Genomic DNA, 19,568 nt, shown 5'->3' with positions numbered 1-19,568 from the left:
GCGTTGCGGGCAGCCTGATTCTGAGATCGTTACCGTTCTTTCGCCCCTGGAAAGATGTCACGGAATTAACTCCGCAAAAAGCAATTGCCTTTTCTTGCCAGCACGATTAGCGTGGATTGTCCTTTCTTCTCCGAAGTTCAAGTGTGACGACTGTAGCTTTTTAAACCAGTCACTCAAGGCTTCGAGGCCAGATGCGCTGAGCTCCAGCAACGTCTTCCAGCGCTGCCTCATCACGTCTCCGCTCCCTCCTCAGAGGCGATCTGCAGCAAAATTATAGGGCGATTGGCTTTCCTCCTCCTTCCTGCTCCGAAAGGCCGGGGCAGCTGGTCGCGACAGCAGGTCTCCGTGGTTCCTGCCGTGCCCCCCCGGCAGGCGGGTCGTAGTGTTCGTTTTACGGGGCCGCTCTCGCCGTGATGGATGGGGCGGGCAGAGGAGCTGCTCAGCGCGGGGTTGGGGGGGGTGGGGGGGGCTGGCGGCAAGGAGACGGGGCTGCCGGAGCGGGGGGCGCTGCTCCGTGTTTGTAAAACCTGCTCGGCGCTTACCTCGACTGCGGCTGGTGTGGAACCAGCGCGTTCCTTTCAGATAGCTGGAGCTGATGGATGAGTTTTGACGTTCATATTAGGTTAATTCCGCGGTTTGGTCGTCGCGTCGTTTTTTCCTCGAGCCCACGAAGGAATGGTCTGTGTATCTCTCTGGGTTGTTTCCTTTGACTCCATTTATTTTAAGAGGATTTTTGTTTAAGTTTGTGGGCTCACGGAGTTCGGGTATCACGAAAACTGCTCTCGCTTGGAAAGCGTTGGCGCCGGTAGCCTGGCTCGGCGGTGCCGCTGCTCCCGACAGGGCACCCGCGGCTCGTGTTGGATGAGGAGCTGAAGAATCGTGCTCCCGAGCACGTGTTTTTAATCTTTCCCTCGTTTCTCCCCGACGCTCCGCTCTGTCCCGGTGTGCTCCAAGTGGAGAAAGAATTGATTTTAAATGCGACCGCTGCATATGAGCCAAGGTCCCTGGGCTGCGTCCAGCCGGGAGGAACTGGTTTGAAACACAATTTGCTCGCCTGCGTCTGTCTTTGCAGCCTTAAAAGCGCAGACTGCAGCGGTCCAAGGCGGAAAGACGCGTGCAGAAGTTGATTGTGTGGGTTCCAGCCAAAGCCGCTCCCCAAGCGCCTTGCCCTTGCTCCCCCTTGCAGTACGTGTGGCGTCCGACGTCGGTTTTTGCGTGGGACAGCGAGGGTCGGTCAGTCAGCGAGGCCAGAGAGTCGCTTCGGGTAACAAAGGAAAAAACCCGCGCGGCGGTTTTTTCCTTCCCCTGGTGTTGCAGGGATCTGGTTCAGCTGCTACGTTGCCCGTTAATACCGTGTCTTGGGTGGGTACGGCAGTTGCCCCTGAAGCCCACCCTCGGAGGCCGCCGTCTTTCGTGTTCCTCCTCATATTCCCTCCTCGACAGCGGTGCCTTACGCTCGAGGTCAAGGTGCTCAAGACTCCGAGTCGGGCCGCGGAGTCCGTCCGTTCTGTGCGTCGAACGCTGGCGGCAGGGTTTGTGCTCGGAGTCGGACTCGCCCAGAGGACGCCGTTGTCCAAGAGGAGGACGACGTGCGGCGGCTTTTATAGTCCGTTCTCGTGTAATAGACGAAAATCGATCCCGTTTAATTCCCTCGGGGCTTTTCCCCACTCGTGGCCTGGCCCCCGCAAGCGTCGCCGGGTGGCGATGCTGGTTTTCAGTGGTTTGCTTCTCTCCGCTCCGGTGACTCTGCGTTGATGCTGCCCGGTCTCGTCTTGCGAAGCGGGAGCAGATACGAACGCAGATACCCAGAAGCGGGAACGTGTACGGTCTGGTGCTTTCCGTTCAGCAAGCACATTTAGGGCAGCAGAGCAAGAGGAGCTTTGCAGACAACGGCCGGATTAGACGCCCTTTGATTCTGAATAAATACACAAGGTCCGTGGGGCTGGAGATGCTGGCTGCTTCAGAGCACGGATTCGGCGTGTCCTTGCGTGCACCCTGCCTGTCGTTAGCCCGGGGCCCTCGGGGCTGGGAAGAAAAGGCTTCTTGAGAGGGATCTTGGTGCCAGCCTGGCCCGAGACGCTGGACTTCTAAAGCCATCAGTCAGCGGGCTTAATGTAGCAGCATCCCGGCACGAGAAGCTTCAGTGGCTTGAACTTCAAATAATTTATTTCTAAATTACTTCTACTGTAGTTCTTATTAATTCAAATAGGCTTCTAAGCTGATGTAAAATTCAGTAAACGCAAGGAACAGTTTAATGAATTGAAAATAGGATTGAGTCTTTTAAAGTAAATGTAAAAAAATATGCTAGCAATAATTGCTTAGATGGAAATCGAATCTTAATAGCTTTGTTAATGATTTGTAGTGAATATTGCGTTCATGAGAACATATCAAGCTGATCCTTGTGCAAGAACCTTGTTTTGAATGGGTTTGATAAGATTATTCCCCAGGAGCAGTTAGCAACGTTCAGGACTTTCGCTCGCGCTGCTTTCGAGCTGCCTGAACGCCGTTTGCGCCGGAGCCTGGCCGCGGCCGCTAGGCACGTCGGCGAGGCCTGAGGCAGCGGGTCCCGTGCTCGGGGACGGCTGCAGGTTGTGGTCCTCTGGGGGGCCCTCCTGCCCGCCAGCACCTTTCGTCAGCTTTGGACCCGCCGGCCTGGGCCTGGAGTCTCACGCCGCGCGGACAGCGAGGCGACACGGCTGCACAGCCCCCCCACCCCCACCCCACTTTGCTCCGGTAGCTTAAATTACGCGGCGAACGAGCGTGTTGCAGCGGAGAGGCAAAATTTATACCACGAGGGCAGAGAGAAGTGCCCAGACTTCAGCTCGGTGCCATCAGGCGTGGAACGGCGTCAATTTATCAACCTCTTTCTTTCCAGGTGATGCAAACTTTGCGTCAAGCGTTTACTTCCAAGGCACGTCAAATAGTAAATGCAAGTGAGGAAGAAAGAAAGAAAAACGGGGGGAATGCAGGACGGGAGGAAAAGCTGGAGTGGGAAAAACATCCCCAAGGGTGACTGTTTGCAAACCTTATCAAAATCTTGCATTCTTGCCTTTTTTGTGGGTAGCTGGGGAGCGGGACTGTCCCCTGGCGGTCTCTGGGCAAAGGCGGCTGTTAACGAGCAGGGGACTTCCCCGGGCCACCAGCCCTCGGCCGGGCGCCCGCCTCCCCGCGCTTCGTTTGGCAAATTGGCCACCAACGGCTGGAAGTCCCTCCCGCGTTGCTCTGCCGCCCGCGCCGCAGCGCCTGGGCGGTTTGCAAGCAGGCCCGGGTCGTCACCGAAAGGGACGCCGATGAGTGCTCCCCTGGCTGGCGTCCCTCGGGTGGCGTGCCCCGGTCCTGCCTGGGCTCCGCGCCCCTCCGGCGCGCTTCCCGGGCCTGGTGCTTGTGGAAAACGGGAAGCGCAAAGCCCTTTCTTCAGATTCCCGTCCTCCGCGTTCTGCGACGGGCGGAGCAACTTCCCTGGCGTGCGCGTGATGCAGCGGTTCGATTCATTAGGAGGAGAGTTTTCGGGGTGGTGGCCTGTAAATGATTACAAGGCTCCCAAGCATAATTGCATCGAATTCTTTTTTTTCCCTGCCTCTGGGCATTAGTAGCGCCCACTGATTACACAGGGTGAGTAAAAACCGGTTCCCTGAAGCCTGTCTGTGCGGCCGCGCGGGGGTGCGTTCGCTGCGGTACTGGGGCGGGGGAGAGGGGTAAAAGGGCCCGTGTTCCCCGTAACCCCGTAACCGATGGCCCTCCGTTGCCGGCCCAGGCTTCCCCCTGCAGAAGGTACACGTTCTTCCTCGCTTCGGCCGCTCAGGTGAAGGTCCTGGGCGCCTTTTGCTGGGCGTGCAGCGGCGCTGGAGCTTTCCGTTCCCGGGTGAAACTTGCCGGCGCCGTTGCTGACGTTGCTGTTTCATCTCTGTGCTCTCTCGAAGGTGATGGTCAGAATTTGGTGACCGAAGACGTGACGGTGGTGGAGGGCGACGTCGCCACCATCAGCTGCCGCGTCAAGAACAGCGACGACTCGGTGATTCAGCTCCTGAATCCCAACAGGCAGACGATTTATTTCAGAGATTTCAGACGTAAGTTCCATCTTTCCTTGCTTGGTTACAGCCTTCCCGCTTGCGCCTCGCTTGCCCCCGGGAGGAGGCGTTTGCGGAGGTCTCTTCTTTTAACGTGATGCCAGACACTGGAAGTTTAGTCAATTCTTTAGAGGGTAGATGAGACAGGCAATCATAATCTTTCTCCTTAATGGAAACCGTGATGGTCCCCTTTAAAAGTCAGGCCGTCTTACTTTGCAATAGGAATTGATTGTAGTAATTCAGGGTGAATTGCAATCGAGTGCCAAATATTTAGCTGACACAAACAAATTGAACGGGGCAACGCCGAGGCAGCGCAGCGTTCTCCGAGGTGATCTGTTTGGTTCGCAGACTGAGGGTTTCAAGGCGGTCTGTGCTGCTTTCTCACCGAAACGAACGCTCCCGTCGCTGCCGTGTCCAGCGAGTGAGTCTGGCTGCGTCTGCTGTTGTGGCGATGCCCCGGAGCGCGGTCGCTGCAGCGGAACCCTTTAAATCGCCCGCCCTGGCGTCACTGCGGGGACGGGACGCAGCAGGCGCCGGCCTCGTGCTGACACAGCAGAACGCTGCGCCCGGCGCTGGGGAGGCGCCCGGCAAACCACGTTCTCCTCCGAGGCGTGGCGTGACCTGTACTGCACGTGCCGAGGCTGGCTCTTGCGCCGCTGTTTGAGGCCCTTCTGCTGGGCCGGTAGGATTTGAAAGGCTCGGTTTCCAAGTTCTTAAAAGAATTTGGGCGGCCGCTACTGGTCGGGAAACAAATTCTAAACGATGCTTTTCCCAACCCTTGTGTCTTTGACGCTGTCCCTGGCCCGCTGACTGCGTGTGGTCGGCAACAGGTCCGCGTAGAAGTGTATTTTCACAGTAAGCATCTTCCCTACGCGCCCGTGGTAATAAAACCACGTCCAAAGATTGGATGCTGTGCCCGGCGCTTGGCGCATGTTCGTTCTTCGTACTGACCCCAGAACAGAAACATTTTATAGGTCCGGACTTACGGGTAAGGGGGCAGGGCGGAAGCTGCAGTCGGGAACAACCCGTGGGGTGCTCGTGTAGATGCTGCTGCTCGTGTTAGAGACCTTTGACTTTGTTGTGTTGCGAGAGGGGGACGCTGCATCTCGCGAGGCGGTCACCGAGGGTGTGCTTGCTCCGCAGCGCTGAAGGACAGCAGGTTCCAGCTGGTGAACTTCTCCAACAGCGAGCTCCGCGTGTCCTTGACGAATGTCTCCGTTTCTGATGAAGGGAGGTACTTCTGCCAGCTCTACACGGATCCTCCCCAGGAGATTTATACCACGATCACGGTGCTCGGTAAGGACCGAACCGGCGCTTGCGGTGAGCTTGGTCGTCCCTGGGCGCGCAGGGTCAGCGGGCTGGTGCTCCGCGCGGCGTTCGGAGGGGTCCGGCCGCCCGGAGGGAGCCGCAGCTCTCCGGCGATAAACACGGCGAGGATTTGAGCGCTGGGCGCTCTCCCGCGGGAGACCAGCTCAGCTCCTCGGTGCGGCTCAGGGCTTGGACCCGCAGGCGCGAGGTGCTGAAGCGTTGCCAGCACAGACCGAGCTGCGGTCCCCTGTCACGCCCTTGCGTTGCCTTCCTGTCCTGTCCCCGCTTGCACCCCGAGCCTCCCTTTGTAGGTCACGCCGTATTTAGTGCTGGTTCGGGTCTCCCCCCTTTTGTTCGCAGGCAATTTTTGGCTTCAGAGAGCAAGCGAGGCGTAAGCGTGAGGCGGTCTCTGCTTCCAGGCCCCTCTTTTTCTCGGGCAGGTCGCTTGGAAAGGCCGCAAGCTTTCCCTGCCCCTCACGGAGTGGGGTTTAGTACCAGCCTTCATCGGCCCGACAGCCTGCGGGGAGGACTTGTTTGTGCTGTCACCGCTCTGTCAAGAGTAACCGCGTGAATCGTTTGGCTTTTCGGGCGAGCCGGGACCTGCGCAGGTCCCGGAAGGAACGTCTGTCCAGCCCGAGGCCTGGCAGAACGGCGGGAGCTGCGCGAGACGAGCCCTCCTCCGTCTCGCGTCTGTTCCCGTTAGGGCGCGAGAAGGCACGTTTCTGGGGGAGGGAGATAAGCTGCAGCGGTTGCGTCTCGTTGGGTGACGCGAGAAAGAAGTCAGCCAGGAAGCAGGAGCTGTAGAAAGCGTCTCAGTAACGGTCTGATACGCAGAGGGAAAATAAAGGAGCGCGAGGGCTTCGTAGCCGGGTTGAGGTTACGAGGTTTGTGTTCTCAGTACTCGGGCTACCCTGCGTCTTTCCTTCCAGAACTTGGGGCTTTGAGAGGTCACGTTTATAACGACCAACGACGGCATCTTCGCCCGTCCGTGACGCTCCTTGAGGGCAAGTATGGCGGGCAGCACCGCTGCTGAGCCGCCTGCCGCTGCGGAGGCCCCGAAGCTTCTGCACGTTCGTCGGTCGGCTCACGCGTCGCGAGTGAAATCTCGCGCTCAGCCCGTGGAAGGCGATAGCTCCCTCGTGGCGTTAGCGGGAGCTCGTTTCACGGGCGCGAGGGCGCGAGGCCTCCCCTTGGACGCCCGAAGCCGCCCTCCCCGGCGCGCCCGCGCGCGGCCCCTGCCTGGCGCCCGGCGGGGCTGCCGGGGCGCGCGCGGCCGCAGGACGGACGCCGCCCCCGATAACAGCCCCTCGGGCTCTTAGAGCTGCGCCTGCGGATCAGCGGCGGCTTTTAAGACTCTTAATAGGAGAAGCTGAATCACGGAGGGTGACTTAATGTAAGATCTCGCTCGCTGATTAGTTTAAGTCTTCCTTCTTTTATTTAATGAGATTTGGTTCTTAGGTCTTCATGCGTTGTTTAAATGATGTTTATAAGCAGTTCTACTGTAGCTGTTATGTTTATCAGCATCTTCAAAGTTTCAGCGCGCTTTCGGGATTCCTAGCTCTCTTCCAGCTCTTCTCCCTAATCGCACGCACGCAAACGCGGTCTGTTGGATTTCGTTTCACTGCTCACAATGCTAAGAAGGTGTTAGAAATAATAGCGCTTGCTTCATTCACCTGTAAGCCAGCACTGCGTGTCTTTCAAGGGGGAGACAAAATGCAGTTTTCGCTTGTTTTGGTTTGCTGTTGGGTTTTTTCCAAGCGTGAATCAGGCCTCAGAATTCAGGGGAAAAATCTGTTTTCCTGCCTCGTGCCTCAGTCCTTTTTGAGGCGGGATTGCAGCACGGGCGGTGCGTGCCCGCCTTGCCCCGGCGTCCGTAAAGCAGCGGCTCTTTTCGCTTCACCTCCTTCGCAGGCTCGGGCCACGCCGTCGTTCGCGGAGCAGGCGAGGGCGGTGGGCGTTTATGGTTCGAAGGCAAAGGAGGGGACCGTTTATCTTGGCTGGCCTTTGCACAGGGAGCCTCAGGTGCCCTGACGCCAAGCGTGGCATGCCCTTCGTGTCTTCCCGATTATTGACTCCCTAACTGGGAGGAAAGAAGAGCCGGGGCGGAGGAGCGGTTCTCCATGCTGGCACGTGGCCCGGCCTCCTAGGAACGCGCTCCCCACCGAAGACCTCGCGGTCGTCGCTCAGACCTCGATACCTGCCTCTCAAGTTCTGTCCCGAGAGCCGCCCCGCTGAGCTGCCGCTCGCGGTGCGCGCGCCCGAGAGCGGAGCAGGGTTTGGGGGCGCCCTCTGCGCAGCCGGAGCGGGGAGAGCGCCGCGCGCTCGCTGCGGCGGCATGCGCCCCCCCGCGCTCCCGTGTGCTTCGGTGCCTGCCGTGACGCGGCGCCTGGATCGATTCCTGCCTGATTGGCACGTGCGAAGATCTCAAGTGCGTAGCCCGTTCTGCTCTTCTTAGAGAAAAGCCACGAGTGACTAACGAGTCCATTTGATTCATCTGGATGGTATTTATACGTATTTGTTCCCCCTTAGCTCCAAAACACGTTAGTCACGTTTGAACTACGCGGTTGCTTAATCCTACCGATCAGAGCAAGGTTGCGTTGCCGTTGGAGGTTCTGGGGTTTCTCTGAAAGCGCGGCTCTGCGCTGCGCGGACTCTCTGCTCCTCCTTTTCTTTCCGGCGTTTGCCTCGCTGCCTACGGGCGCTGGCGTGGGGAAGAGATCCCTCCTTCCTGTGTCACGGTTCCTGAGGTAGTTGGTCGCGTCCCTGGGTTGCGCCGCGGTGGCGGTGATCCCCCTGAAGCTGGGGCCTGTTTCTCGGCATCACTGGGTTCTTTGGCGTTGAGCGTAGCAGCCTTCTGGCTTTGAGCTTTCTAAGAGCCGCGATCCGCGGAAGACACGCGCCCGGGCAGGAGGGCAAACTGCCCTCCGGAAGGAATCGCCGCTTGCTGCCGGCGCCGGCCCCGGGACGCAGAGCTGGCGCTCTCCCCTCGGGGTGGTCTCGGGTCTGGGTGGCGGGGCTGTGACGGGGAGGCCGTGCTGTTCCAAGGGTGACGGCATTCCGCCCCGGGCTTCTGCTCGGTGGCGTCTTAAACGAGCTTGATGTTCGCTGGCCTCCTTCCACTCCTGGCGGCTGAGGCTTGAAGCTGAACAGCAGGAGAGAAAAATTGCCTCGCGAGGTTCGAGGCCCGGTAAGTAATGCACTTCCAAATGTCAGCTTTCGTGTTTCCTCTCCTTGTCAGAAGGAGTCGGGAAACGTGCGCGGAGTCAAGCTGCAGTTTTAAATAGCAACGCGCACGGCCGAGTCGCGCGGGAGACGAAAGCTCTTCCCTGGAACGGTGCCCGCCTGGGAGGGAGGACAGAAAGTTACACATTTGATAAGCAGAGAGTTGCAAAACGACGCTGGTTATTAGTGGAAAGCGCTTGCGCTGCTTACCGTGACAGCGCCCCTCAAAGGGTCTGCTCAGTCGAGAGATCAAGTAAATGCCGGCGGCTCGTTTCCTCTAGTAGGTGTGGCGGGTTTTTGTCTTGTGTCAGTGGTCGAGAAACGCTGGTTTTCCATCAAGGATGTGTTGTGTTTTTCATTGCAGTCCCGCCACGCAACTTGGTAATTGATATCCAGAAAGAAATCGCCGTTGAGGGAGAAGAGATTGAGCTGAACTGCACTGCCATGGCCAGCAGACCAGCCACCACCATCAGATGGTTCAAAGGAAACAAGGAGCTAACCGGTAGATGTATCCTCTCAGCCACTTGCCTTTTTCAGGGCGCCGAAATGATTGCTGTAGTGCTGGGTATTTGTTCTCTGTTGCCAGTTTGGGGGGGGGGGACCAAAGAAAGGGGGGAGCGGGGGGAAGTAGAGCGAGGTGCTTGAAACGCCAGCTCAGGAACAAAGGGGTGCGTGGGCAGACAGACTGCTCTCTAACACAGAAGGGCAGCGCTCCCTTTGGTCCTCTGCCTGCCTCGAGCAGAGCGTTCCGGAGCCTTCCCGTAACGGCAGGTGACCTCGAGGCCAGCCCCGGAGCCGTGCGTGGCAGCGGCGGCTTGCGTCGCTTTCTGCCCTGCTTTAGGGACGAGCAGGGTCGGCCGCGCTCTGGGCTGCAAAGGTTTTCAGTTCACCTTCAAGTCGAGCCCTCTTGTTTATAGAGCGTTTATCCCTGTGTTCGCTTGAATATTCATACGAGATGGGTTTCTCCGGCTCCCAGAAGTCTGGTTGCTCCCGGTATTTGCACGTTCAAGTCGCTGACTCTGATTGCATGTGACGTGCTGTTAGTTCAAGTCTGCATGTAGATGCGAGCCTGGTTGACGGCACCTTTGTGCTTTAGCCAGTCTGGGGCACTGAAGGGCTCTCTGCAGAAGTCCAGGCTCATCACTTCAAGCCCACACCCACCCCCCCCCCCCCGAAAAGGGCAAGATAAAAATCCTCTCCTGGAGTCCAGCGCCTGCGAGCGTCCCCGCAGGCCACGTGCTGAGAGTGCGCGGACAGGGCTGGAGCGCGGACCTGCTGCCGCCCGACGCGGTGCCCCGCGGATCCCCGGCACCGTTGGCGTCGCCGTGGCGCCTCTCTGGGGTCCCTTCCCCGCGCCGGCGGGCAGCAGCGTGGTGGTGTTCGACCCTCGGTGCTCGCTCGGCCTGTCCCGCTTCTCCGCTGTGTTGGCAGCGGAGCCCCAGCTTCGCTTCCTCTTCGGAGACCGCTGGGCTGAGCAGCAGCGCCCTGCCGTACCGGCTCACCCTGCTCGTTCTGTGGCGGTTCCTCCTTAAACGCAAGCAGGGAAACCGAAGTTCTCGGTGGCGGGTTGTGAACGGCGGGGAAGCGCGGCTTTGCCCATCACACAGCCGTTCCTCTACGTGGCGAGGGGTGCCGCTTTCTGTGCCTGCCCTCTGTCTCGCTTGAATGCCTCGTACGGAAATACTTGGCGCTTGAAAGACCCGGCCGCCAAAGTTACTCTTGACGTTTTGACTGTGAATTCTTAAATAAAAAGCCCCGGAGAAGAGTGTTTGAAAGCGAAGGGGAGGCGCGTTGTCGGCGAGCGCTTGCCGAGGTCCCGGAAAAAAAAAAACCCCTTCTCCCGTCCCGCCTTTTCTTCCTCCTTGTTCCCGTGCCGCGCGTTACGGCGTCCCTCCGGCGGCCGGCCCTGAACTGTGCTTTGCTCCAGCCGCCGCTGCTGCGCTCCCCTTCCAGCGGAGCTCTGCTGAAATGCTTCAGCCTATCGATACTGCTTTTAATTAAGTTAATCTGCCTAATCACTTTTCTAGCTAATTGTTGATTCAGGAGTGGGAGGGGATTTGTAGCTCATTGATTTAAGAGCTGGGGGCTTTGGGGACGGCGCAAGGGGCTCGTTAATCATTGCGGTAACGTGGCGTGGGCTCGAGTTGGCAGCAACCTGACGGAGAGGCGCGTCCCCGCTCCCCGACGCCTCCGTGGCTGCGGGGGGGGGTGGTGGTTACCCGAAGGGGACGGGTCACCTGGGCGCGGGAGGGAGGGAGGTGACCTTGGGCGCGCAGCCGAGGCTCGCCCCCGCGCTCACCGCCTGCTCTCTCTGTCCTCGCCCCAGCAGGCAGGTCGGAGGTGGAGCAGTGGTCCGACATGTACACGGTGACCAGTCAGCTGGTGCTGAAGGTGGGCCGGGAGGACGATGGGGTCCCCGTCATCTGCTTGGTGGATCACCCTGCTGTCAAAGACTTGCAGACGCAGCGCTACCTGGAAGTCATGTGTGAGTAGCAGAGCTTCTAATTCTCTTCGTGCTTAACCTCGCTCACCTGAGAGGTCAGGAGCTGTTGGCTACGTGGTAAAATGACAGCGTCGATGGGGTTGGGATTAGGTAGAAATGGAGATCGAAACGTTGGGTGCCACTTCACGGGTTAAGCCACGGCTCCCCTGCGGCACGATAAACACCTTTGTTCTCTTAAGAAATAACTTTCCGTTCGTGGAATTTGCACCATCAAAGGTTCCTGGCTGGGCTTTGTGGTTGTCAGAACAGATTAAATCCGAGACTTTTTCTTTCAGCAGCCCACTTACCTCTTTGAAAAGGGCTCCTCTACTACCACATCAAAGCGACTGGCCACCGGTGCGCGTTTGCTGGCAAAAACCCGGTGCCGTGCAAGAGAAGCTCGGCACCGTGCGCCGTGCACCTACAGCGCCCGCTGGTTTTCTGAAGCAGAGCTACGTGAATTAGGGGGGATCTGTGGTGACGCCGCCGGCTAAGGCCGAGCTGGTTCCCGTGACGCTCCTGACGCGTTGGGTGTTAACAGCGCGTGGCACTTGGTTTAGGAGGGGCGCTGCTGCCAGCGGCGCTAACAGGGCTTATGGGCGGGTACCTGCGAATACCGGCGGGGCCGGTGGAGACGACGGCGTGGCTGCGTACCGCACCTCGGCGCGGACAACGGCTCCCGGAGCCGCGGCAGAGAGTCCTCGCAGCCAGGCCGGGGCGCCCCGGCAAACCGGGGTGCGGGGGTGATTCGCAGCGCCTGCTTTTTGTAGCTTCCCTTCAGCCGTCGAAAGGGGAAGAGGGAGTTTTGTGTTAATTTATTTCACCTGCTTCATTGTGTGGTTTCATGCCGAACGTCTTGGTTACAACTCTGCTATCTCTGCAACTGGCGGGAAGTAACGTTCCTGTAACGAGGAAAACAGAAATGATCAGATAGGACCGGAATTGGCAGATACTAGACTTCTTGCGGCTGTGCTGATGTGTAATGCATTTATGCAAACTTAATGTCCATTAGCATTTCTTGTAGAGCTCCATTAGCTTTAATAATACATTAGCACCTTTGTGAGGCTTGATCGAATACTTAACAGGAGAGAAAAAAGAAATAACCCCATCTCCCCTGTTAGGCAGAGGTACTGGAATCTCGCCGGGGGTTTCTTCCCCGTGGTTGGAAGGGCATCGGCTTCACGTTGAGGCTTCCTGTCGGAATTGCCTCCGAAACCCTGGTCGTTTGACGGGGCGGGAGAGGGCCGCTCTTTCTGCCGGAAACGTAACGTCCTTTCCGTTCTTCCTCGGCTGAATCCCTTACTGACTCCTTTCGTTTGCAGCCTTTTTCGGGGTTCCTTTACGGCAAAGCCCACGGAAACGGCGGGTCTTCGGACGTCCTGCGGGACGCCTGCGGCCTGCAGCTGGTGCGCTGGGGCTCCTGTTGCGTCCCTCGCGCAGGCTGCCGCCCGTAGCCCCCGCGGCAGCGTCCCCTGGCTTGCTCTGGAGCTGCGTGCGGGAACGGAGCTAGCGCAGAGCCGCCTCGGAAGGGCGCGGGGGTGAGCTGGAGGAGGGCTTTCGGACCGCTTTGGGGTCTGATGGTCGGGTCCGCGTTAAGCCCTGAGCTTGTTAAAAGCGGTTATGTGTGTAGACGGGGACTTGACCCGCGTCAGCCCAGCCGGTTCCTTCCGTGGGCAGCAGCAGATGGCTTGAGAGAAGAGTGCCAGCAGCAGAACATGTCGTGCGTCGTAACCTTGCGGCTCCCAGCAGTTAGCGGCTTCGGGACTTGGTGTGCTGCTGGAGGGCGTCCAGCCATTTGCATCTCAGACCGGCTGTCGGGCCTCCGCTTCGGGCAGAACAGGCGGTTGCGGAGCAAACTTTTGCCCTCGAGCTTTTCCTGCTTCCGGCTGGCGACTTGCTGGCCGGTGGGAGAGCGTGAGCAGGAGGAAGATCCCCCCGTCCTCACGATAAGAGCTCCTGTGGAGCGGGCTTTGACGAACGGCGCCGGGTGCTGACGGCCGCGACAACGCCTCCCCTGCGTGACGGGCAGCCGCGCCGGGGACCGCCCGGCGCCGGGCCGCGGGCGGCCGCGGTGCCGTGCGCGGCGCTGGTTGGGAGCTGGCCCCGCTTCTGGCTGGAGCGGCTTGCTGCCTGTGATTCACGGCCGTCAGGGAGGGGTGGAAGAAGGCTGGTGCGCCGAGTGTAATTTTAGAAAGGAAATGAAGCAACAAAACGCATTAAAATGTCATTAAGGAATTGAATGGGACCAGATATTCTCGGAGACGTTTAAGTTCAGGCTTCGTGGTGCTTTTCCTTATCGCGTGACGCGATGCTGGAAGAGAAAATGGCGAAGCCTTGATTTGGCTTTTTCTCTGGGCTGGTGTGTTTTGCTTTTCCGAGGTTTTAATTAATTGCACATTCATTGCTATAATATCGACACATGTACCTCTAAAATATGCACCGATGGAGTCTGTTACGGCCTCTGCTGTTACGATGGGAGAATTTTTTGTGCCCAATTATGTTGAAAATTGGCCGTGTACGTATGCCGTCGCATCTCCAGCAAGACTTATATTTCTACCGAGTACAAATATTAATTGCATAGTACGCAGCGGAGTGATTAACATCAACGTAATTTATCATCTGGAGATTTCTAAAAACGAATAAATGAGTTGTTTTGTTCAGTGAGGTGTTGACCTCTTCAGAAACTTTGATTTAAAGCTGCTTTTTTTTTTTTTTTCTCCTCTTAGTGAATATGAAAAACACCATAATCAGCCAAGTGTTCAGTTATTTGATTTTCTGGGGCATTAGCCGCTCTTGTTTGTGACATTTCCCAGTTGGGTGCTCGTTTGCAAGCTCGTTAATAGGGTTCTCTCGGAGGAGTGTTGTGGGGAGCGAGGAGCGCACAGTGCGGCCTGGACTCTGCCTTGCCCGTGCGCTCGCTCGCCGTTTTAGACGCGGGGTCGGTTGGTGCGACACGTTTCTGTTTTCTGGCTGCAAATCAGCAACGCAGGCCCTCGCGTGCCAGCGTGGGGCGATGCAGAAACTGCCAGAAGTCAGGTTTTCGGAGCAGCGATCCGGAGCAGACAGAGGGAGGGGTCCTGTGCTGACAACGTTCCGCGGTCCTGGGAAGCCCCTCTTGCTGCGTTGTGCGCTCTGTCGAGCGACTGAACCGTGGAGGGGAGAACCTCAGCGCGGTCGGACGGGGCCTGTTCCTGCTCCGCGGCGGAGCTCTGGGAGCCCCAGCCTGCTTGCGAGAGCTCGCCTGCCTTCCTCTTTTGGGTGTTTGTGTGGTTTCCCCCCCGCCCCCGAAACGGTGCGCGGGAAGAAGGCTTTCGGCTCTCTTCCAGCCTCAGCTGGGGGCACGTCGGCCGGGAGGCACTGACTGGTTTGTTGCTGGTGGTGGTTGGCGAGGGTTAGGGGGTCACCTGGGCTTCAGAGAAGAAGGCCTGTTTCCCAAAATGCTTTTATTGTGTCATTAACGACTGTTTCGGGGCGGGTTTTGTGTGTAGAACGGACAGATTGCTGCATTGTAGGAGCCGTATCGCTTGCACGGAGAGTGCTGGAGGGCCAGGAGCTGCTGCGGTGTGATGATTCAACTCTGGTGTGATTGGCAGGGCCCCAAAGAACACGTACCTCGAGTGCAATGCGGGTTTTCTGTGGCGGCTCCTAGTAGCTCTTGCGCACGGCGAAAATTACCGGATACGGCCACAGAGTTACGGTTATTGCACCGATTTTCCTCGTTATGCGTATTCTGATCGTGCTTCAGGGGAGAGGCACGAGGGCGAGACCATAACTGCCTTTCCCGTGCCGCCTTGCCTTTCCCAGGAAAACCAGCCCTTTGTTTCAGCACGTGGCCGCGCTCCCGGCTACCAGTCGCGCCTGCCGCGCGCCGGCATCTTCCCTGGCTGCAGAGCCCGAGGATTTACCCGCAGGGCGGGTGGGGAGAGAAGCCCCGGTGGCTGCACGCCTCCGGGAGCTGCAGAGGTTACTCCAGCCGTTGGGAAAGCGGCGCTTCGCGGGAGGCTGGGCGCCGGCCCACGGCTTGGTTTTGGGGTGCAGCCGGAGCACCGGGGTGCCCCGGGCGCCCGAGGAGGTGGTCAGGCTTGCCAGATCCCTCTGGGGATGGGCTTCGAGACGCCGCGCTTGCCTGCCTTTGGGCCCGGAGGTCGGCCTGAGGAGAGGAGCGGGGCAGCAATAACAGGCTTAGGCTTTTGTAAGGCGCCGGGCTCGCTGGGACGTTTTCCCTTGGCCGGTTAACGAGATCTGAGCATTATCAACGGAGCGCACGTTTAAACGGATTAAGAAATCGCTAAGCGGCAGGTCTCGAAGGAGAGCCCTTAGGGGGCGATCGGCAAACGGTGGTGTTTTCAGAGCGCACGCCCTGGCCTGGGTGCTCGGCCCAGCGCTGTCCAGGGCTCCCACGAAGCACCCGGAGTTCTTGCAGCAAACGTCCCCGTGCGTGGCCTTCGCGGGTGGCGCAGAAGCCGGGCGAGCGGCTAACGAGAGGAAGGATGGGGAGAGACGCGGAATAACTCGAGAGTTTCGGTACCTTCCGAACCGCGGAGCTTTAAAACTCCTGACAGGTCGGTGGGCGCGGCCTGGGACGGCCGGTGGGATCCAGGGGGGCACGCGCTGCCCTGCCTGGTCGGCTGGGCTTCGGCACGGCGGGTCGGCTGGAGGGGTCTTCAGCGCCCCCGCTGCTTGAGCAACGAGAGCCCGGGTTGTTCGGCGGGGAGGGGGGGGGGGGGAAGGAGCGCTCCTCGGCGCGGGGCAGGGCGAGGAGCGGGGCGTGCTGCCCCTGCGGGGGGAGGCTGCGGCGCCCGCGCGCCTGTTGGAGAAGAAATCTCATCAAACGCAGAATGGGTTTGTAATAAGTTTTTCAAATTGGTTGCTGCTACAGCGTAACCTTTAGACTACTGGTATTTAACCTTGTATATCACTCTTAGCTTTTGAATGAATTTAGCTTAATAAAGGTGCCTTATTAAATTACTAGGCTGGTTTTTTTAAGCCGCTGGAAATAGGCGTTCTAGGAAATAGCTTGGGGTTGTTAGATCTAATTGGCTGCCGGTGGAGTATGTAGCGGCTTAGATGCACGGATGCAAGCGTTTGTTTTGGTGTCGTAATCCGGCATGAATGTGATGCCGTGAAGTTCCGAGTCGAGGATGTCGGGCTGCTGGCGCGCACGCGCTCGGCAGGACGAGCTCTGCCGCTTCTCGCCCTGCGTCCGAGGTCGCCGTCCATCCGGGATAGCCGTGGCCCCAGGTTAGGCGGCCACGGGCCTGCCGCTGAAACGCGGGGGCTTTAATGAAGCGGTGAACAGGTGGCAAACTGCTAGCCCGGCTGCTGAAAGCCATCAGAACTTCACCAGCGTAGGCCGGTAAATGTCCCAGTCCCCTGTGGGGCCAGCGCTCGGGATCCCACGGTGCTGGGCGTTTTACAAAGCTTCGCTGACAGAGTCCGTAACATGAAGGAACTACACGGACTTTGAGCCGGGACGCGTAGCAGCAGCGGTAGAACCCGAGATTATCTCGAGGCACGTCCTTAGGAAAAAGGGGGAAAAGATGCCACCGCCCCCCCCAAATTCCTGGTTGAAGCAAGTGAAATTTTTTTTGTTTTACGCACCGCGAGCCGAATTAGAATGTGGGATCTGCGGAGCGCCCAGCCGTCCTTCTGAACCCTTCAGGCTCGTGAAGCGTTTCCGTAAGTGCCCGCTGTAATTGCCGGCGAGCCCTGCCTGGGAGAGACGTCGGCTGCGGTAACAGCATCGGGAGCGCTCCTGGCTGCGCGCGGGCGCCGGCGGAGCCCGGCTCTCCCTTGCAGGTGACGCCCCTACGGCGTCCGGATCGAAATGGTAGGGGCTGGCTTTGCTGCTGCCGTTTGATGAAGGCTCTGTGGGACTGGAGAGCTGAACTGGAAGGACTCGCCCTTCTGTAGCTGCGGGAGAGCTCACGCAGGCCGCGGTCGGCGCTCCGCTGAGCGAGCCTGCAGTGCGTTCCCCTGGATTTCCAGAAGGAACTGTCAGCTGGCAAACGGCTCGTTAAGAAACACTGAAACGCACCTAATGGCAACGGGACGGGAGCGACAGGAGAGGCAGGCTGCGGAAGACGCCGCGCAGAGCCTCCTCGGCACAGGCTGCTGCTGTAGTCCGCCCGTTCCCACCTCGGTCGGGCTGAAAAGGTTTCCCGCTCTTCCCACAGCAGCGAGTGTAATCGCAGCCGTGTTCCTGGCACGGGCTCTTAGGTACTGCTGCAAAGCAAATAATAAATAGCGAGCAGATGGCTGGGGGGGTGGGAATTGTGAATGAGAGCGCTGAGCGCGAGCGCGGCGTTTAAGATGCTGCCTGCGATTTACTTGCTGCGTAACGCTTGGTTTAACTCGTCCTCCCGCGTTGGTCCGCGCTCGTGGCGCGGGCCCGAGCTCGGGAGAGCGTTTCAGCCCTGCTGCTGCCCCCGCTGCGCCAGCTCGTGCCGCCTCCCTGCCCGGGGCCGCCTTGGCCGTACCCGCGCCTCGCCGCGCCGAGGGGAGGTTCGGCTCCGGGGCGCGCTCGGCGGCTCTTCCACCCGCCTGCGAAGGACCCTTTCTCTCCGCCGCTCGCGCCCGGCGCGGGCGAGGCGTGCGTTCGGGCCCGCCGGGGCCGGGACGCGGCACCCGGGGCGTGCGACAGCCCCGAGCGGCCGCTGCGGGTTCCAGCCCGCGGAGACGCCCCAGCTCCGTCGCTGCGCGGAGCATCTGTAATGGGGATTAGCTGATAAAATGTTTGTGGTGTAGTCATCTCAGGAGAGGATTTACCCGTGTAGCTTATTCCATTACTGAAAATTATGAGAGTTTAAATTGGTTAAATCCTGACACGGATTTTTTTTTTTTTTTTTTTTTTTTTTTTCCCCCCTAATCTCTATTATTCCATAGGCAGCATGTTAATGAGTTAAACACAGTTAATAAAATGCAGCAAGCCGATATTTTTGGTAGCAGTTACTCTCAAAGGAAACAGAAACGTTTAAATGGTTTCAACCTTTATGCATACTGATTTTTTTGCCTGCCTTTGTTCCTTACAGTTGAGTAAATTCTTGAAAAATATATATGGCTTCATGGCATTGGTGGCAGTGAATTGATTTCCTGCACTGATAACGTTTTACCTACGGCTTAGATGGCGGTTTTAAGTCTGCGTTTCGGTTGTAGGAGGTAATGAATTTTTTAATTGTGGACTCCAGGTTTGTGGCGTGGCTCTTTTTTTTTTTTTTTTTTTTTCTTTCCCCTGCAGGGTCTTACGAAAGCGTTCTGGAGTTGGCCTCCTAACCACGAATGCTTTAATTCTCTGTGTTTATTTTAGGATTGAGAAGAGCTTCACTTGGGCGAAATCAAACCTTCTGTTGTTTAAACAAAAGCAGCGGTGGCTGCGACTTCTCTTGGTGTTTCTAACGAGCCTCTCTCGTAAAGCCCAGCGTATTAATATGCGCGGACGGCGAGCGTTGTCACGCAGTAATATACGGCACGCGATAAAACCGCTCCGTTCCGAGCGCCGCAGATATCTCTGCTTTCCCCTCGGCGTCCGGGCAAACGAGTTCCTTTTAGCCCGAGCGAGCTCAGAGACGAACTCCGGTGCAGCCACGCGCCTTTTTCGGGGGAGTGCGGTGCCTCGGCCAGCTCCCCCTCCTCCCGGGCAGGGGCGGAGCAGGCGCCGAGCTCGCCCGGCGGCACGGAGCAGGGCCGAGAGGAGGAGGGCGGCGGCGGCGGCGGCGGGCGCAAACCGGGTCCGGCTTGACGCGGCCATTGACGAAACGATGTTTTTGTCCCGCAGATAAGCCTCAAGTGCGGGTGTCTCAGAATTACCCGGTGCAAGGCCTCACGAGAGAAGGGGAGCCGCTTGAACTGACGTGCACAGCTTTTGGAAAACCACAGTAAGTCGGACCCTTCCCCAGGACGGGGCAGGCGGTGACGGGGTCGTGCCTCGGTGGCGGCGGCGGGCGCTCGACGCGCCGTTCCCCGCGGCGCGGAGGGGAGAGCCGCCTCCTGCGCCCGAGCGTCTGCTGCGCCACTGAGGCGTCTGCTTGGACGTGCGTTTGTCCCTGCATAACGGACGGCTGAGGGGTTTCCGCTCGTGGGGAGCTCCCCCACGGCCAAGGGCGCAGCAGGCCCTCGGGGGCAGAAGGGGAAGGCCCCGCAACGGCACGCCTCTTCCCCCGGGGAATGGCTTGGGGGGGGGCCAGTTAGTCTGGAAAAACGAGGTCGGGGGCCCGCCTCTTGCATCCCCGTGAGGTGCCGGTACGCAGAAGTAGGACTGGCACCCGAGAACCGAGCGCTTGTAAGAGCGGAACGGATCCCCGAGGTAAGGCGGCCCGTCCTTCCGCTCGCGTTGACTAGCTGATGATTCTCCTCCCTGTCGGTGCCCTGCGTGGTTGTTACGAAATGCAAGTTTTGTTCTTCCTCCTCCTCTTGCCATGCCCTCGAGGCTTTCTTAGGTAGTGGGAGAAACTTATGCACCAGGAAAACCCCGGCAAGGGAGGGTAGATTTT

The 19,568-nt window shown here is 58.7% G+C and overlaps 1 protein-coding gene across 1 annotated transcript in view; it reads left to right on the top strand.

Annotated features, from left to right (window-relative positions):
* Positions 1-417: 417 nt before the first annotated feature.
* The window catches only part of CADM1 (cell adhesion molecule 1), a 50,848-nt gene continuing 31,697 nt past the window's right edge, over positions 418-19,568 (top strand). The window contains exons 1-12 of the mRNA XM_086476764.1: positions 418-516; positions 1,187-1,264; positions 1,444-1,740; positions 1,847-1,988; positions 2,624-2,733; positions 2,876-3,009; positions 3,419-3,521; positions 3,755-4,067; positions 5,211-5,363; positions 8,962-9,099; positions 10,927-11,082; positions 18,854-18,953. Coding sequence (XP_086332890.1) covers positions 418-516; positions 1,187-1,264; positions 1,444-1,740; positions 1,847-1,988; positions 2,624-2,733; positions 2,876-3,009; positions 3,419-3,521; positions 3,755-4,067; positions 5,211-5,363; positions 8,962-9,099; positions 10,927-11,082; positions 18,854-18,953 — 1,823 coding nt within the window. The remainder of the gene's footprint in view (positions 517-1,186; positions 1,265-1,443; positions 1,741-1,846; positions 1,989-2,623; positions 2,734-2,875; positions 3,010-3,418; positions 3,522-3,754; positions 4,068-5,210; positions 5,364-8,961; positions 9,100-10,926; positions 11,083-18,853; positions 18,954-19,568) is intronic.

This window comes from Leptosomus discolor, chromosome 22 (assembly GCF_034619465.1).
Source record: "Leptosomus discolor isolate bLepDis1 chromosome 22, bLepDis1.hap2, whole genome shotgun sequence".
Classification (NCBI taxonomy): Eukaryota; Metazoa; Chordata; class Aves; order Leptosomiformes; family Leptosomidae; genus Leptosomus; species Leptosomus discolor.
The sequence above is the reverse complement of the archived record's forward strand: the minus strand, read 5'-3'. Positions and strand labels throughout refer to the sequence as shown.